At 37.7% G+C, this 19653-nt stretch overlaps 1 protein-coding gene across 49 annotated transcripts in view; it reads right to left on the reverse strand.

Moving 5' to 3' along the window:
- Positions 1–19653, reverse strand: part of cnksr2a (connector enhancer of kinase suppressor of Ras 2a) — a 218235-nt gene that overhangs the window by 31864 nt on the left and 166718 nt on the right. For 23 of the 49 annotated variants that reach the window (XM_073940768.1, XM_068217219.2, XM_009297467.5 and 20 more), the window contains 3 exons: positions 18312–18831; positions 8633–8832; positions 2415–7252 (listed from right to left, as the gene is read on the reverse strand). In XM_073940768.1, coding sequence (XP_073796869.1) covers positions 7022–7252; positions 8633–8832; positions 18312–18831 — 951 coding nt within the window. In that variant the 3' untranslated portion in view covers positions 2415–7021. Of the gene's footprint in view, positions 1–2414; positions 7253–8632; positions 8833–18311; positions 18832–19653 lie in introns of those variants that run through there. The other 26 variants (XM_073940788.1, XM_073940787.1, XM_073940782.1 and 23 more) reach the window with 5 other exon arrangements.

Below are 19653 nucleotides of genomic sequence, written 5' to 3' on the forward strand. Positions count from 1 at the left end.
AAAAAAAAAGAAACATAAGCTGGACCACAACAGATCATATCAATGTCATAATCATAAGGAATGCTCAAATGCTGTCACCTAGTTTACAGCAAGCATCATGTTTTTTAGTTAGATTGTGCCGTCTGTCATATACAGTAGGCCTATAGGCCTGTTATTTTTACTAAAGAAGATATATTATTTGAGTTTATTACCAGAACTATAGAAACTGTATTATGCTTTTAAAAAAGTAAAGGCACAGTATCGGAATCGTATCTGCATCGATTGATACTCAGAATTTTGGTATTGGCATCGGATCGGTTCCAAAAAAATAATATCGGTGCATCCCTACTTTTTTTGTTTTTTTGCAACGTATATTTAAACCAGCCTCATTTAAAGAGATAGCTCACCCAAAAATGAAAATTCTTTCATCATTTGTCATGGTTTGTAAACTATGCTTTTAAGTACAGAAAAAAAAACATACGCAGTAAATATTGTATGATTACATCCATAAAAGTTTATTGACTCTAGGTATATAACCACACTTAAATCTGGAGAAAGCAATAACTCTCTTTTTAAATAATGTAATAAATAAAGTAAACGTTACCAGGTTGTACACTAAACACAACACATAGGAAACTGCACTGCCCAAATGACATGCCCTATTCATATAAATAAAGACAGGCAGCAGCACAGATATTAATGAACTAGATTGCTTTACGACAACTTTGTGTTTTAAAAAAAGGGCTGCTAAGGAAACATAACATGGTTTGCACTAAATAAAGAATAACTTTGATATATTACTCAAGTAAAATACCAATAGACATCAGTTCTAGTAGCTCTATTTCCACTGGTAATCACTTTTTCCTAAGAGCTAATGGACACATTAGCACCTGAGTCACTCAATCAAAATCAAGCTAATATATTGTCTTAGATTACATACAGAATGAATGTGCTCCATACCTGAAATATCAATGTACATCATATAATACACATCTTATCATACAATAAACTCTCTCTGAACATTCAGTGTTCTGAAAAATCTCACATAAAGCATCTTTGTGTCTGCTGAGTGTTTCTTGGTCGCTCGGACAGTTGAAACACTGACGCTAAATCATTTGGCAGCTTCGGTTTAGAAACAATTGGGATTGATGTGTATCTACAAGCCATGCAGCAGGAGATGAAATTCTCAGAGAGTTCATAAAGACTTTGACATACATGTGATTCAGGAGTCAAGTTGCTGCTTCAGACCGATGCTGGGGTGAATTCAGAGCAACAGCTTTGATCGGTGGAGTCGTGTAGCGAATCCCTGGGCTGGAAAAAAGTGATGTGTCGTGGTGACCTTGGCTGTCATTAAAACTCACTGTTGTCTTAACACAAATGTCCCTAAACTAGCAGCACTGTGCAGGATGACTTCATGGCAGCTTGTAGAAGTGAAAAATGTTAATCCAAACGGAAGTACACAATACTATTAATAATATAAATATCTTTCAGGGTCAAGGAACAGTCCACTTTTTTGAAAATAGGCTGATTTAACAAGTCCCCTAGAGTTAAACAGTTGAGTTGAACCATTTTTGAACCCATTCAGTCAACCTGGGTCTGACAGGAGCACTTTTAGCTTAGCTTAGCATAAATTATTCAATCGGATTAGACCATTAGCATCTTGGTTTCAAAAAAAGAGTTTAGAGAACTCTCCTAGTTAAAGCTCGACTCTTCTGTAGTTACATAGACTGACAGAAAATGAAAAGTCTGGGGACAGTTTTCAGGTGCTGCGTAATATCATTGTGCCTGCTGCAGCTATTATATGGCAGCAAAGTTCCTTGATTATTACGCCCGATTGAGAGTATAGTTCCTAGCCATATCAACCTACAAAATAGCACGTTTTCATCCTCCATCTGCCCTATACATGATGTAACTATAGAATAGTCAAGCTTAAATAGGAAGGTCATCAAAACTTTTTTCTTAGTCGTTAATCTTCTTAATCTTCAATGATTTATGCTAAGCTAAGCTAAAAGTGCTACCACCAAACACAGAAACTGGCTGAATGGAAATGGTCAAAACGAACCATTCTAGGGGGGTTGTAAAGCCTACTTTCAAAAAGGTGGAGTGTTCCTTTGAGCTTAAAAAATTGACAGCACACTTTGATTAAACAAACTCAATTTTCTTTGCTAAGAGCATCACGTGTAAATCTGGTTTTGATTATAAGCTTTTGTTTTCTTGGTTTCACCTCATAATATCAGGAAAATGTATAAAACTTCCACAATCCGACTTAAATTACAGAGATAATACTGCTTCTGGATAATGAAGCCTGTGCAATTTTCTACCAATCAAAGCCCACACAGTTCACTAAATGCTCATCCGTTATCAGAGACCCAGTTTGGCAAGGCGTAACGCTCTGTCGAGAATCGTTCACGGTGCAGGCACAGAAATATTCAGGGTTTAATACAAAGTGAATGCTAACTGCAATATTTTTCATTATTCTGACAATTACCACTGTCATTTTGACTCATGTCTATTGGGACAAGGCAATGGATGCTGAAAAACTAAATTATATCATATAAATAAAATAGTGTTACTAAGTATTGATTAAAATACTCAACTCCACAAGACTGGAGACTAAGATAAGAAAAAAATGTTTTCTTCATTAAAATGTTCTTTCAAATTTTAAATAAACATAAAAGTTTTTAAATTTAATTAATTGTTTTTGATTGGGTTTATTTGTAAATAATTATTTTAATTTATATAGCGCTTTTCTGGACAGCGCTTTACACATAAGGGGGAATATCCTCAACCACCACCAGTGTGCAGCATCTACCTGGATGATGCGGCGGCAGCCATATTGCGCAAGACCAGCTGATTGGTGGAGAGGAGACAGAGTCATGAAGCCAATTATGATATGGGGATGGTTAGGAGGCCATGATGGACAGAGGCCAGTGGGCAAATTTGGCAGGGATGCTGGAGTTAAACCCCTACTCTTTTCAAAGGACATCTTCGGATTTTTAACGACCACAGAGAGTCAGGACCTCGGTATAATGTCTCATCTGAAAGTCCCCTTCAATATTCTGGGGCGTTAGGAATCACACAGACTGCAGGTTGATCGCCCCCTGCTGCCCTCACTATTACCACTTTCACAGCAACCTAGCTCTCCCATGTGGTTTCTTATCCAGCTACTGACCTTAGCTTCAGTGGGCTCAGACCATGTGAGAGTTGCAGAGAGCTAGCTGCAGGCTGCTAGCCTTAATAAATAATGATCCGACCACTTATCCAGCACATGTTTCACGCAGCGGATGCCCTTCCAGCAGCAACCCATCTCTGGGAATCATCCATACACACTCATTCACACACATACACTACAGACAATTTAGCCTACCCAATTCACCTGTACCGCATGTCTTTGGACTGTGGGGGAAACCGGAGCACCCAGAGGAAATCCACGCCAACACAGGGAGAACATGCAAACTCCACACAGAAATGCCAACTGACCCAGCCAAGGCTTGAACCAGCGACCTTCTTGCTTGAGGCGAGAATGCTACCCACTGCGCCACCATGCCTAGTCCGTATATCAAATCTTGTAATTAATGACCATGTGAATTATTTTGAAAATTAAAGCCACATTTACCAGAAAACTCTGGTTACTCAAAAATGAATCAGAAATGAGTATAATTTAAGGTCTTTTCCCAACCAGGTTAATTTAGACAACATGTATAGGAAGTTAGCATTAGCATCTTAGCAAACACACAAGCTTCACATTTCTGCTTCCATTGCCTTGCCCCAGAGACTTCCATTTTAGCACTATTACTACAAGCCGAGTCAAATAACTGACTATGATAACTGACACCAAGATGGAACCAGAACAGAACCAGAAATATTCCTTTTCTTGATATATCCAAACACTCCACAGAGATTGTGATATGAGGTAACCACATTAACATTCCATATTAATGCACACAAACACGCACACACCTTCCACACAAATGTACAAATGCTATAAGTCGGGGCCAGCCGATGTATAACAGCAGATCATAAATATATAGTATGATACAGCAGAGTATAGAGTATGCTAAAGTGGCATATAAACATTGCAGATGGCCGTTCGAGTGTCCACAAAGAGATCTGCTTCAAAAAACAGCCAAACACAGGAATGACAGTCTGTGTGTTCAGTGTTCGAACATCTCCTCAGATGTGCATTTCCTCTAATAGTTCATTCTGTAGCGTCAATCTCCAAACTGAAGTGGTTGTACCTCAGCTTCCTGTGTAGAGGTGCACCTGGTTTGTTCTGGGTGTGATGGCATTGTCTCTCCTCGTCTGTGTCGCTTGGAGGACTGGTAACCATGGCAACCCGGTGTGCAGAAATGACATATTCTGATGCCAGTGGATTGAGAGTCGAGCCATTCAGAAAGCTTTGTTTGTGCGGCTGTGTGTGCCTGCGTAAACAAGGGTTTTCAAGTATTTCAAAAGCACATGTAGACTTGAGTCTGTGATTGCTGTCAGAGTGCGAGAGTGTAAGGACAAAGCGAGGAGTGAATTTGTGTTTATGGATCTTAATCAGGGTAGATGGTGAGTCACATTTGAGTTGAATAAAACCGAGGCTGTGAGGGATAAAGTACAGGGTGCGTTTCATGACAACAGTGCTGTAAAAATGGAAAAGTTTTGTCGACAGATGATAACACTATGGAATGATCACTATTACAGTTTTCACACATTCTCTCAGGTTAAATCTAGACTAAAAACACTTTTCTTTGCATTAGCATACGCATAAAACACCAATACTTAAACTCTAAAGAAATGTTAGGGGCCAATCACACTGAGCAAGCTTTTTGCGTTAAGGTGCCTTTTTTAAATGGCCGTGAGCATGTTTCGGGGTGCTTATGCACCATGCATAGGACAAAGAATAAAAACACACATTTCAAGCTTTATGTGGATATATTTCTTATGTCCGTGAGATTCCATTGTGTTTGTTGACCAACAAACTGTCGTAAAAAAACATCTAGTTCAGAAAAAGTCAGTCTATAGCGATCAATGATTGGTACCTCTACTAGTAGGCAGGGCTTCATTCCTCAAGTTGACCGTTACACTTTTCCCATTCAAGACTATGCAAGTCTTGTGCTGTCTTTGGCATTGTGCGCTCGCAGTTAAAAAAAAACTAAACTCTGAGCAAAAAAAACGCATTACGTCAGTCATATCCTTTTCATTCTCCAATCAAATCAAAGCAGAGGCGGGTTTCCGTTGAGGTAACAGCAGTGTTTGTGTTGTCATGATGACTATGGAGACTTTTGAAGATAGAGCAGAGACTAGTAGTTGCTGTTTTGAGTTATCCAGGGATGTATGACTTCACAAACCGAAAAAAAATCGAATTTTGATTATTCATTGAATATTATTGTTAATTATTAAAATACGCACAATACACAGCTGATTTAGTCATTACCTAGCGACATAAAAAGCGAACCACACTTCTCTTTTTCTTGTTAATAAAAAAGGCATAGCGGTGAGCCACGCGTTTTCAGAACGGGAAAACGTGTCAGGTGTGATCGACCCCTTAGGCTGCATTAATTAGAACAACTGAAGCCGAAAACATTTCCCAAAATCACAGCCAAGGCACAAACCAACTAACCCAAGCTCAGGAAGACCCAACGTCACAAAACCAGATTAACCCACACCAAGAAGCAGGGTTCAGAGCAGAGTTTGGCCATACCAATTGGTTCATGTAAGATTTTAGCTGGTTCAAGCTGGGTGACACTGTAAGGATGGCTTCTAATTCATCTAACCTGGTTATTAGCTTGTCTAGAGGATGATTAGCAGATCTAAGATGGCTAAAAATGTTTTTGAAAGATTGTTATTACCTAGTCTAAAATTTAAGCTGGCTAGTATGGTTATCAATTGGTCATTATCTGGCCATCAACTAGTCTAAACCGGTCAAATAAGGAGTAATCTTGTTAATTAGCATGTTAGCATGTTTCTTGTTAATAAAAAAGGCATAGCGGTGTGCCTCGCGTTTTCAGAACGGGAAAACATGTCAGGTGTGATCGACCCCTTAGGCTGCATTAATTAGAACAACTGAAGCCGAAAACATTTCCCAAAATCCCATTAATTTGAATGGGCTTTCTCCTTATATTGAGGTTCACGTAATTGTTGATCCGGCCCGTATCCAGAGCAAATTTTAGTTATAGTCATTCATGAGTCAAGAGCACAACACTAAATTATTAAATATTACTATTAAACTGCGTATTGGATGCCAGGTCAGTAGATGGTGACGTCACGTTATAAGGGAAACTACATGGCTGCATTCCCGTAGTCTGTCACTGTTCTAGTCGTCCAGTATTGAAATATATAGACTGAATGATAATCTATGAATATAATATCACTGCTTTTACAAGTTTTGTTTTCAGTTTTCCACGAAAACAATAACGCCACTTTCAAACCTGTTTTCTTTAATTGCCCTTTTCTAGGCATCTAGAATTATTACAATTTAATTTTTAGTTAGTGCTATGCAAATTTTAAATCTCATTAAAAAAGTGTTAAGCTGTGCAAAAGTGATACCTGCAAAATACAGCAACTAAAAAAAACTACTAAAACGCCAAACATATCCTCCCAATATTCTGACATAAACATTATATTTCATTATTAAGGAAGAGCTTCTGAAAAAAATTTAACTTGCATTGCATAAAGCGATACACTTAAATATGAAGAATGACAAAGAAAGTCAAAAATGACAGTCTTGATTTGACATGCAGTCTGAGATGGCCTCTGGGTAATTTCATAGTAATTAATGAATAATGCAACAAATTAATTGATTTTTCAATTACTAAGACATGCATCATTGCATTATCATCTTGTAAATATATCCCTCACAGCCTCATAATTAAAATATTCAATTAAATATGGCGTGTAACATATTTAAGGTCCATAAACACCAATTTGCTTCTTCTTACTTTAGCTTGAAATTCCACCGTAAGGTCTGTTGAAGCCTACAGTATGTCCATTGTTTGAAAGTTGGTATTGTGGTGGTATTTTTGGGTCTGAACTCTGAAGTAAGAGTTTGTGTACGTCAGACGTGAGTCTCGATGTAGGAGTGTGTGTGCGAGAGGGAGGGCGTGCGGGGGGCAGGCTCAGGCGTAGCGGCAGGGCTGGGCTCAGAGGCAGGGCTGGGCTGACGGTCCCGCTGTGGCTCTTCTGAAAACGCCTCCATGTAAACTTTCTTCCATTCCTGGAACTCTGAGGACGTGAGCTTAGGATTGGCCAGCAGCTTGTCAATCAGTGCTACTTCGCCCTCCCTGTCCTATGGGGGTGAAGAAAGAGAGCAGTGGAGGGTGGGCATTACAGATACAGTCTTCTTCAAACAGTGGTTAGGATGTGATAGTCAAAGCACGCCACAGGCTGTTAGCGCAGACGTGAAGCGATGTGGACTGAACCTAGATGAGCAGAGCAGTACACACACGCAAACACACATAGCATGCTCAGACTTGACTGGAGTCCTCTGGCACTGTGGGGCTTTGTGCCCCCAATTAACCTTCTTTCATTCAAGTCTGAGTGATAAGGGATTTTTATAATATCCACAATGCAACAGGAGGCTTTGCCCTCGAAATAATAAGCACAACGCAGCAGCTGGGAAAGGTTGGGGAAGGTCACAGCCAAGGCACAAACCAACTAACCCAAGCTCAGGAAGACCCAATGTCACAAAACCAGATTAACCCACACCAAGTAGCAGGGTTCAGAGCAGAGTTTGGCCATACCAATTGGTTCATGTAAGATTTTAGCTGGTTCAAGCTGGTTGACACTGTAAGGATGGCTTCTAATTCATCTAACCTGTTTATTAGCTTGTCTAGAGGAAGATTAGCAGATCTAAGATGGCTAAAAATGTTTTTGAAAGATTGGTATTACCTAGTCTAAAATTTAAGCTGGCTAGTATGGTTATCAACTGGTCATTATCTGGCCATCAACTAGTCTAAACCGGTCAAACAAGGAGTAATCTTGTTAATTAGCATGTCTAAGATTGTCTAAGATTAGCTGTTCTAAAGTAGTAATCAGCTTGGCAGTGATGGTCAGCAGCTAGTTATCAGGTTAGTATTGTCATGAGATAGTCATAAGCCATTCAAAGATGGCCTAGTCTGCTCAAAGATGGTCAATAGCAGGTTTAAACTGGTGTGTGACTTGTGTAAGATTGTCATTAGTGCATTATGAATGGTCTATCTTCACTTAATGTTGGAACCTTGTTTTTGGTGCTGCTAACCAGCTGTTTATTATACCCACAATCCAACAGGAAGCTGTGCCTCAACATAAAGAACACAGCACAGCAGGTGGGGTTAAGGAGTTTGGAGAGGGGGTCACAGAAATTGCACAGACCCACCACAAGAAGACCCCTTGGCACCAGGTAGAGCCTAAACCCACGCGGAGAAGCAGAATTCAGAGCAGAGTTTGGCCATACCCTCCTCCCACACCAGACAGAGAACTCCGTCTAACATGGATGGGATTCTGGGATAGCAGTTTGGCGAAAGAAACCATATCAAAATAGACTACTAAAAAAGACCAATAAATACTGCTGTCCCCAGAACCCCACAGACATCAGACAGATGGAGAGGACAGACGGACAGACTGGACAGATGAAACAAACAGGCACACAGGGTGCAGTGGGACCCATGCGGCAGCAGAGTTCGGATACCTTTAGCGTGCTCTGCAGGATGCGAAGGTGATGCAGTTTGTCATTTAGCTGTGGATCGTTGCAACGCCGGATGAAAAGATGTTTGTACTCCAGACGAGTGGAAAGGCGGTGCTCACCAATAGGTGTCAGTCGGGCACGCTCCAGCGCTCTGTACAAGTCCCCCAACGAATCTGTCTGCCCCTGGTAGTCCTGCTCCCCGCCTGTGGGGGGTGCCACAGAAAGCCAGAGTTAAAAAGGACTGCCTCCACCAGCAAAGCATATTTTTGAGTGGGAATGGAAAAGAAACAGACAGATTGCAACATTTACACTCTGCATTTTAATGTTCAGTCAGGTGCGTAGGCTGACATTTGTATGCTGATGATACTCAGCTCATTTATTTCATTTGCTAGTCTGGAATCTAGAAGGTAAAATGAGAGAAATGACAAAAGACTTGGATAAAAAGTGTCTTTCGTCTGGCTGGCATAGATAAATACTTAATCAGGCTCAGATGTATGTAAATACGGGAAGATATTCTCCTCTTGCTGTCTCGGTTTTTAGCTGGTATCAATTGAAGAAACGGGTGCGGGTAATCTTTGTGCCAACAAAACATCTCTTTTTTGCTCTCCATCTGTCTACACGTGCAGATACAAAAACAATGTGTTTATCACTTTACTGCTTAAAATACAGATTCAGTAGGATTTTAGGGTGTAGTTTAGCCACTGGCTGATCTAAAATGGCCACTAACTAGCCTAATATCACCACTAGCTGCTCAAAGGCAGCATTCAGTATACTTAATAGCTGTTTTAGGCAGGTTGTAAGCAGCTCCTGGATGGAAAATGCTGTTCAAAAGCTTGGCAGTTTTCTGGTCTAAGATGACCTACAGTAGGCTAGTACCCAGCTAGCATACGAATGTGGGGCACTTAAGGCAGTTATGCGGCACTGGTGGTATTCCTTCGACCCAGACAAAATGAATGTGAGCCTGAAGTGGCCTATCTGTACAAAGATTCAAAAATTCAAATACAATTAATAGGCCATTTGAGGCAAAGATTTGGCACTTATGGCAAAATGTGAGCCTAATGTGGCACATGTGGAAAATTATCAATTTGGTCTAAATGATGGAGAACAAATGTGGGCCACAGTTGGAAAAAATGTGGCATAGTCATTTAAGGGTAATCTGGGTCTAAAGCTAAAGTAGCTCACACGTGTAAGTGCTAATGTGGCCCAGTTAACTTAAGACATATGTGTTCCACTTTTGGCAAATATTCGGTACAGTAAGCTATTGCTAATGTGGATTTTGAGCCTATAGTGGCCCAGAGAAGACATAGCAAATGTTTCCCAGTTATCCTAAAACAAATGAGGGCCACTTTTGGAAAATTTTGTGTACAGTTAGCTCTGGCTAATGTGGTTGTGAGCCAAAAGAGGCTAAGAGAAGTTATGGCAAATGCGGACCACATAGACTAAAGTCACCATCATGGAGAAAAGTGTTTGATTTAGTTGGACTCATAGCCCTGAAGCCCTGAGCCCTTTAAGAACTTTACTTGAAAAGTTTTCATTACAGCAAACAAGCCAAGTAAAAAAACAAACAAACAAGCAAAAAAAAAAAAAAGCTGGTCAGGCTGGGAGATGACCAGCTAAAACCAGCTTGACTAGCCTAGCCAGGATGGGAGCCCAGCCAAAACCAGCTATGTCCAGCTTCAACCAGACTAGTCAAGCTGGTTTTAGCTGGATTTAGCTGGTCATTTTCCAGCCAGACCAGCTAAAACCAGGCTGGAAATGGCTGGAAACCAGCCTGGAAATGGCCAAAACCCCTCTAAAACCAGGCTGGTCAACCAGCTAAAACCAGCCAACCAGCCTAGGCTGGTTTAAGCTGGATTTTTTTTAGCAGGGAGCAGAATCAAAAGCAAATAATGAAAACTGGAGCATCAATAAGCGATAGAATGTATTCATACTGCAATGCATGCCGGGATTTTTGTACTTTGCCATACCCAGCAAGTGTAAGGTGTAGGCCAGATTTGGGCCAGAATAAAAGCAAACTGTGGCCCAGAATAGTGTCAATTCTGGTTCATTTGATTGAATTCTGGCTAAAATATGATATTTCTATGGCTTAATTGTGGCCCAGATCTGGCAAACAGAAGCAGACTGCCAAAGTGCCATCATTCCATGTGGTATGTGGGCCGGATGTAAGTGTCTAGTGTGGGCCGGATTTGAGCCACATGAATTTTGCTAGCTGGGTCATTAGCTTGACAACATGCTAATAAACTGATGTTAGACAGTGATTATCTTATTATATAAAACTCACTTATGAAGATAATTTCTGGTCAACATGGTAATTAGCTGGTTTAGGCAGGTCGTAAGCAGCTCTTGGATGGCTAATGCTGTTCAAAAGCTTGGCAGTTTCTGGTCTAATATGACCTACAGTAAGCTAGTCATTAGCTTGACAACATGCTCATAAGCTGCTAATTGACAGCTATTAACTTACTATATAAAACTCATTTATGAAGATAATTTCTGGTCAAGAGGAAATTAGCTAGTATAAGATGGCCATTAGCTGGACTAAAATGGAAATGAAGTAGTTCTAAATGGACATTAGCTTGTCTTAGACGGCCTAAATTGGTCATTAGCTAGTTTTTGTTTTTAGCTACTGGCCAATTAATGACCAATTTAGCAATTTAATTTCAAACATCAGTAAACAGTTGGTTCATTCTGCTGTAGTGAGTCGACCGCTGATAATGCAGACACTAAGCCAAAGGAATGTAAGCGAGTGAGGGAATATCAGTAATGAGGTAACCAACTTACAACCATATATCCTAAACAACTGCAATAACACATCCAGTAAGTCAAAAATATACAATCTCACATTGTATGTTAAACAAAGGAAGCGAGTAACTGTAGTTTAGTAATGGTAGACAGTTAAAAAGGGACATTATGAGTAGAAGACAGATTTCAGCATTGTATAAAGTGACATGTTCAATTTATTAAACACAGCTGGCTCTTAAGAGCACAAAAAACTCCCTTAAGGCTACTCAGGTTTGGCAATCAATCACTTTGACAGACACCATGTTAAGCGGATGCCATATTGTTTTTTTTTGCCCATTCTGTCTGCGTGTGCGCTGTATATGCTGGTGCTCTTGTGTTAGTCAGGAATCAGGCACTCCAGTTTTTTAATTGTTTATGCAGGTAAAACATGTGGGCCATAAACAATAGTTAGTGCTTCTTGTTGTTCGCATATTTTACAGTATATGTGTTTTTAATGAGCAAGCCTTCACGGATATGTACAGTACGTGGGTGTGTAATTACTATTTTGAACTACCACAAGAGGGCAGCAGTCACTCACTGCATTGCCCAGCACATGCTAAATATGCAGGAATAAAGTATGGCACATTTTTGAATGTAAACTTTATTGTCGAAGTAAATCAATTTAAAGAAACAGAATGAAATAAGTGACTTAGTTTGTGGCCATGCTGTTGCAGTCACTATTAGGGTTATGCAGTTTTTCTAAACATATTGCATCGAATACTATTGAGAAATGACCAGATCTGCAAATCAATTGCTACTTAGAACCAATTAACTATTATTAACTGATTATATTGTAATCCAAGTCAATCAGATTGATCACAACCTTTAAGATTTGTCACCTATGTCAGCACAATTTCAATAATACTAATTTAAATTTTGTTTAGTACTTTCACTTATTTTTAAAAATATTTTAGTTAGAACAGTTGGAAATTTTTGCAAAAAAAAAAAAAAAAAATCTGTATTTCTCATTTACTTTTAGGAGCTATTTGAAAGTTTGCACTCTACTAGCATTTAATACATTTTCTAACTGTATTAAATCACTTCTGTAGATTAAATTTAAGTTGGACCCAATGAGATCTGTCATATTTGACTCATATTATAAACTCATTTTGGATATATATATATATATATATATATATATATATATATATATATATATATATATATATATATATATATATATATATATATATATATATATATATATGTCCAAAATTAGTTTTATAATATGAGCATATACACACATACACACACACACACACACACACACACACACACACACACACACACACACACACAGGGCTTTTCATTAACACCCGCCAACCCGCCAAATGTGGGTAGATGTCAGCTCTGGTGGGTTATATATATATATGTGTGTGTGTGTGTGTGTTTCTGTGTGTGTGTGCACATGTATTGTGAATTTTACATTTTTCCTGTTTTTAGATAGTTTATATAAATATCTAATATATACTATATATATATCTCAAGTTATTGCATCCCAGTTTACATCTCAAACCTATTTTGCCCATTCCTAACAATCCACATATTTAACATGTAATCTGGCTAACCTACTTTTGTTACAGGCCACCAATAATTCGAAAGAACTCGCATTTACAGCATGGACCGTCTGATTAGCAATGTGACGACTTACAATAACAACGACTCAACCTAAGTAAATCAATCAAGTTTAAAGCCCTTTGAGATCCTTTGTAACTTGTTAAACAACACAGAGAAAGTCAGTCATTGCACGACACGATCTTTCTCTCTAGTTGCTGGGGAACATGCGATTGAGAGTCACGATCAATAGGCCGAGCTTCTCTTTTCTCTTCAGTATGTAGTACAGCACTGGATGACTAACAGATGCCCTCAACTCCTCCAGAGAGAGAGATACAGACACAGCCATATAAAAGACTCAGATAAGAGGGAGACTCATTAAAAGCCACTGGGATTATATATATAGACTGCTGCTGCTGCAGATCCGTATGAAATGATGAAAAAGGGGAATATTAGAAGAGAAAGTTGGACAGGACAGTGGGAAAGAGGGCTGACAGGAAGCGAGATGGGGAATGAAGATGGTGAGATGGCAATGAGCCATGAGGCGATAGACTGCGAGATGAGGAGAAGATGAAAAGTAATACGGTGGAGATAAACAGAGTGGTAATCCCGCAGCAAACTGGGCGGCTTCCTGTGAGGTTTGTGAAGAAAAATGTGTCTATTTGGACAGCAGAGCTAACTGATGGATGGACAGAATGAATAGCCCATGTATTGCTAACTATGTGGTTAAGGAGAGAAACTGCGGGCTAAACACTGCATCTTCACTGGTCGATTTTTAATAATGCACTTTTTTCAGTCTAATTTAAAGAAAACATTTTTTTTTCTAGTAGTTTGTCAATTTGTCTTTGGATTTCAGTTTGATATTATTATTAAATAACATTTTCTCCAAATGGACTATAGACCACAAAAGACATCAGGGTAATTTTTTTTAATGCAATGTGGTATATTTTATTTTCAGTCAGCCAGCCAGCCCAAATGTTTCCGGTGAACTCGAGCTATTACAAAATCGCCACGTTTAAGATTTGATTACTTTAGAAAATCAGCAATCTTCACTGCCGATATATACAAAATAAAGTGGGTCTCACACCGAAGAAGAAGCACTAAATTATATATATATATATATATATATATATATATATATATATATATATATATATATATATATATATATATATATATATATATATATATATATATATGAGGCGAAGCAGTGGCGCAGTAGGTAGTGCTGTCGCCTCACAGCAAGAAGGTCGCTGGGCCGCTGGTTCCAATCTCAGCTCAGTTGGCGTTCGTTGTTCGTGTGGGTTTCCTCTGGGTGCTCCGGTTTCCCCCACAGTCCAAAGACATGCGGTACAGGTGAGTTGAGTAGGCTAAATTGTCCATAGTGTATGAGTTTGTGTGTGTGTGTGTGTGTGGATATTTCCCAGAGATGGGTGGCGGCTGGAAGGGCATCTGCTGCGTAAAAACTTGCTTGATTAGTTGGTGGTTCACTCCGCTGTGGCGACCCCGGATTAAAATAGGAACTAAGCTGACAAGAAAATGAATGAATGAATATATATATATATATATATATATATATATATATATATATATATATATATATATATATATATATATATATATATATATAATTTTTATTTTTTTTCCACAAATGTTGTTTAACAGAGCAAGGACATTTTCAAAGTCTGTCTGATAATATTTTTTCCTCTGGAGAAAGTCTTATTTGTTTTATTTCGGTTAGACATTTTTTAAAAGCCATTTTAAGGTCAAAATTATTAGCCGTTTTAAGCTATATTTTTTGATAGTCTACAGAACAAACCATCATCAAACATTAATTTGCCTAATTACCCTATCCTGCTTAGCTCACCTAATTTATCTAGTTAAGCCTTTAAATGTCACTTTGAGCTGTATAGAAGTATCTTGAAAAATAGCCGGTTAATATAATTTACTGTTATCATGGCAAAGGTAAAATAAGGGAAATTGGGGAAAAAATAAACAGGGAGGTTAATATATCTGACTTCAAATATATATACCCATACAATGTATTTTTTGGGAATTACCACAAATATACCCATGCAACATATGAAAAGATTATTGCAAGGTTTTGTGATGCTGGTTCACAAATCAGAAATGTATTGGAAAATGTTTTTTTTTCTTCTGAATATTTTCTGGAATATAAAGTAATACCATATGTTCCAAATATGTCTGAAAATTTACATATATTAAATATAATATACAATGTTTTTAAACTAAAAAATAATGCTACAAAATAAAAAAAAATAAAAAATCTACTGTGGAAGCATAATGATTACTATTAGTTATTTTTAACCCTCCAACTGCAGTGTTTTGCCTTAATAATACAGAGCATGTCAGTGAGAAAAAACAAACAGACAAACAAGAGATGACCATGTTCAAAAGGTAGCCACATTAGAATTAATAGTTCAAATGATTCCTCAAGTAATATAGTTCATAAGCATATGTGGAGAATATACTGTATGGTTGCCAGGCAACATGGTAACTATAATAAAGAACTCAAATGATGTGCAATCAAAATGGTTATATTTTCTGGCTTTGATTTGATAGTGAATCAGATTCCAATCAGAACTATCTGTCTGTATCAAACTTTTTTGCTACCGCAACCCATTAGACCTAAAATCTAAATTTAAATGCTAATATGTTATTAATTAATTAAGCAATTTATTCACTGATATGCATTTAAACAGATATAATATCACATCTTGTTTTGTTTAGATTGTAAAAACTTTTCAAAAATTTTAGTAGCATGTCAGTAACAGTAAATATAGAATATATACAAATAACTTGTTCACTCATCTATCTATCTATCTATCTATCTATCTATCTATCTATCTATCTATCTATCTATCTATCTATCTATCTATCTATCTATCTATCTATCTATCTATCTATCTATCTATCTATCTATCTATCTATCCATCTATCCATCCATCATCCATCCATCCATCCATCCATCTATAGTAAAGTAAAGTAAAGTAAAGTAAAGTAAAGTAAAGTAAAGTAAAGTAAAGTAAAGTAAAGTGGGTCAGGTGCTGGTAACCACAGCAATACTGCTGGCTTAAAATGAGTTTCATATGAAAGAGCATGGAGCTATTTCTAGAAGAAGACGCCACCATGTGCACGTGTGTATGCAAGAAACGAGTGGACAGATCTCAGTGGGGGCCCTCACAGCACAGCTAAAAAAAAACGTGCAACTAACACACTGTTTATGCTTCATACAGACACACACACACACACACACACACACACACACACAAACACACACAAACTGGGAAAATGAGGAAGACACTGTGGCTAAAAAAACACAGGAAGAGATACAGACTGAAAAAGAGCCGCAACTCCCAGCACACCTCCCTCTGTGAGAGTACTGCTCTTAACAATTTAATATTGAGGCTCTCAAATAAATTCACACACGCACTAAAATAGCTCTGCTGTGCCTACTGTTCTCATAACGAGAGGGGTTATTAAAATCTAATCGAATGTGGTGAAGAGGTTTTAGTGGACCGATTTGAACCAATCATGTGAACAGAAGCGTTTGTTTTCTTTCATGCGATGCATTCCATGTTGCAAAGTAATAAAAGGGTGCAGATTTAGCAGTAATAATGCATAAGCCTGATCAAGTCACGTTCACTGATTTCACATTAGCGATTTTGACAGTTAATTAACTATGAAAAGTAATTAATACAATTAATCTAATTAAGGCAATTTCAAGACTTCATTTGACAGTCAAATAATCTATCAAAATTAATATGAAAAAATAACTTTAATAGCAAAAAAAGGAATAATAATAATAATAATAATAATAATATCTCCCATTTAACCATTTTTTTATTTTATTGAATCTAATTTATCTTAAAGTGACCTAAAATAGAAAAGATGTATCAGTATTGCTACTACTAATACTAATTATTATATCATTAAACAAATTATTATTGGCAATAATTATAATTGCTTTTATTCATATTTTTGTTTCCAAATATATTTATTTAACAGTTCTGTCTGGTTCTTGAATCTGATTGGCTGATAACGATATTCTATGTGCGATAGTGATGTGCGATATTCTGCAAATAACAGCACTCTGACTGCCTCTTCACCTTTCACCCTTGTGTATTACTTCACCCACATACAGCAACAAGCAGAGGACACTCTACAGTTTGACAAATATTGCTGCTGTTGGACAACATAATGTACTTTTGAGGCTTTTTAGTTAAGAATTTAGTTGTTCAGAATGCAACTATGCAGTTTATTAATAAGGAAAGTGCCAATTTTAGAATATGTATAATTTTGGAGCATCGGATTCAATGCATCGGCTGCCATCAGCCTGTCTGATTAGACCATATAAAGCGACGATTGACTTTGCAACATCATGGTGACAGAGACCACATAAGTCCTTAGGGGAGGTAAAACAGCATTTCTCACGTGAGTTTCAAACTACAGCAGAACAAATCATTATATATCAGGTAGGTGACATTCTAAGTCGATCTCTCTCTTTTGTATTTTGTAGTGCTGTATTTATAACATTTAAACTAGTAGTGTTTGGTTTGCTCTGGCTTTTTCGCCGGTAACTATTGTGAAATCCCAATTGCAACAGAGAAATACTGGGAAATCTCTGTAGATCGATGGCATTTCAGCCTTATAATCAAAATATGTCAGCAAAATCACCTGTTTTGTCATAACTTTAGACATTATGCTATAGAATCATTCAAATACTAGCTTTAAAGTGACGTGTGTGAAGTAGCAATGGTTTCTGCTGTTCTAACATCAGCTGCAGATGTGAATGAATGCCGAAAGAAAGTAGTTTCTCTTACAAAAGGGTTTTTGAGACTCTCCAAGTTAGATTTTCTTTTTTATACACACGATTATGTGTATATTTTAATTTTTATAACTGTTTTAAAGTCAATATTTTTTGGCCCCTTCAGCTATATATTTTCGATTGTCTACAAACCACTGCTTTACAATGACTTGCCTAATTACACAAACTTGCCTAATTAACCAAATTAAGTCTTTAAATGACACTTTATTCTGAATACGAGTATTTTTAAAAATATTTATATATAGTATATAGTAAAATATTAAGTACTGTCATGTTACTAGAGAAGAGTTATTAAAACTATTATGTTTAGAAATGTGATAAAAAAATCTTTTCATTAAGCAGAAATTGGGGAAAAATATACAATCTATATATATATTTATATAGAGATTTTTAGAGCCTTACTCTAAACAAATCCATATATAACAAAAGTGCATATTAATAATAATCAAAAAACAACAACCTCATAACATGCATTATTTTAAGACCCATACATTGACTCACCATTATTGATGCGTTGAGAGCGGCTGAGCTCCCTGCGGTTTGGGTCCCGCTGGTCTGCCATGCTGGCAGAGGGTGTGAGAAGGGCATGTAGGCCACTGTCCCGGGGCAAGGTGAAGCTGCGGGGTTTCCCTACCGCATTAACAGGGTCTCTGAGTCTCTCCCCTTGGAGCATTGGGAAAGGGCCGTAATGATCCTGCATGAGTGTGCGCTGGGCAGGCAGAGTGGACTGGCGCCGATATTCAGGAGAAAGACCTGCTCCCGGCTCGCAGAACACAGCATCCTCGAGGGGCAGAGTCTGCAGGTAGTGGAGGCCTGAGCTGGTTAGAGGGGTTTCAATCAGGTCCTGCCATGAACGCCTCTGGCTGGCGGACTTCCGAGCTGGAGAGCCTCCTCCACTGCTGCTCCCTCCTTGAGGTTCGGAGCGGTACTCCTCATGAGACGAGCGAGACTGGGACGTTTCTGTAGATGACAGCCGGCCGTGCTTTGGTTCTAGATAAGGACTGGCACAGCTCACCTGGTTCTGGGGGAAAGACAAAGACAAAAAGAAAATGTGAGGTTTAAATGAAGTGTTTTTAAACTGTCCCATAATGTGCCCCATAATTTATTGAGAATAGTTCATAGTATTTAGCCAGACTTCCCAAACTGGGTAATTATATTAAAGTAATAAAATCAAATTTACACAGTTAAAAAATGTAATGACAAAAAGTTTAATATTTTTGTTGCTTTTATCAACATAGATCAGGTTTCAACTAAATGTGTTAAATTACACAAAGTTTAACTTAAATTATTATTATTATTTTTTATTTTACATTTTTTTTGTCGGTTTGTTGATAAGTTAAAAAAAGTTGAAAGTTAATTTGATTGAACTATATTAAATTTAAGACAGCAAGAAATTTTTACAGTATACATTTCCACAAATGTAGTAACTGCAGCACAAAATAGAGTAGTGGCAAATAGTATTTCCACCAAGGGTAAGAATGGGATAGACAAGTATGTGGGAGTGCTAATAATAGGTATTCATGATTTCAAAGATAACCTACTTCATGAAAATGTATTTAATACCAACATAACATTTTAATGGTAGGCCTGTCACAACAATCAACACATCGACATATCGCTCAACACATGAAAATGACCTTAAACATTTTTGGTGACGCAATATGTATATATCACCCATACATTTTAGCTATTTGTTCAACACCTCTATCTCTATTAAAGGTCTCAATGTCAGTATAGTTATAGTTATATACAATATAATATATTTTGTGGGTGTCTGACAACTGTTTCTGACAACAAAATTGATCTGGTAGCAGATATTGGAGTCTTTGTTATTTTTATGCTG

This window comes from Danio rerio, chromosome 24, assembly GCF_049306965.1.
Source record: "Danio rerio strain Tuebingen ecotype United States chromosome 24, GRCz12tu, whole genome shotgun sequence".
Lineage (NCBI taxonomy): Eukaryota > Metazoa > Chordata > Actinopteri > Cypriniformes > Danionidae > Danio > Danio rerio.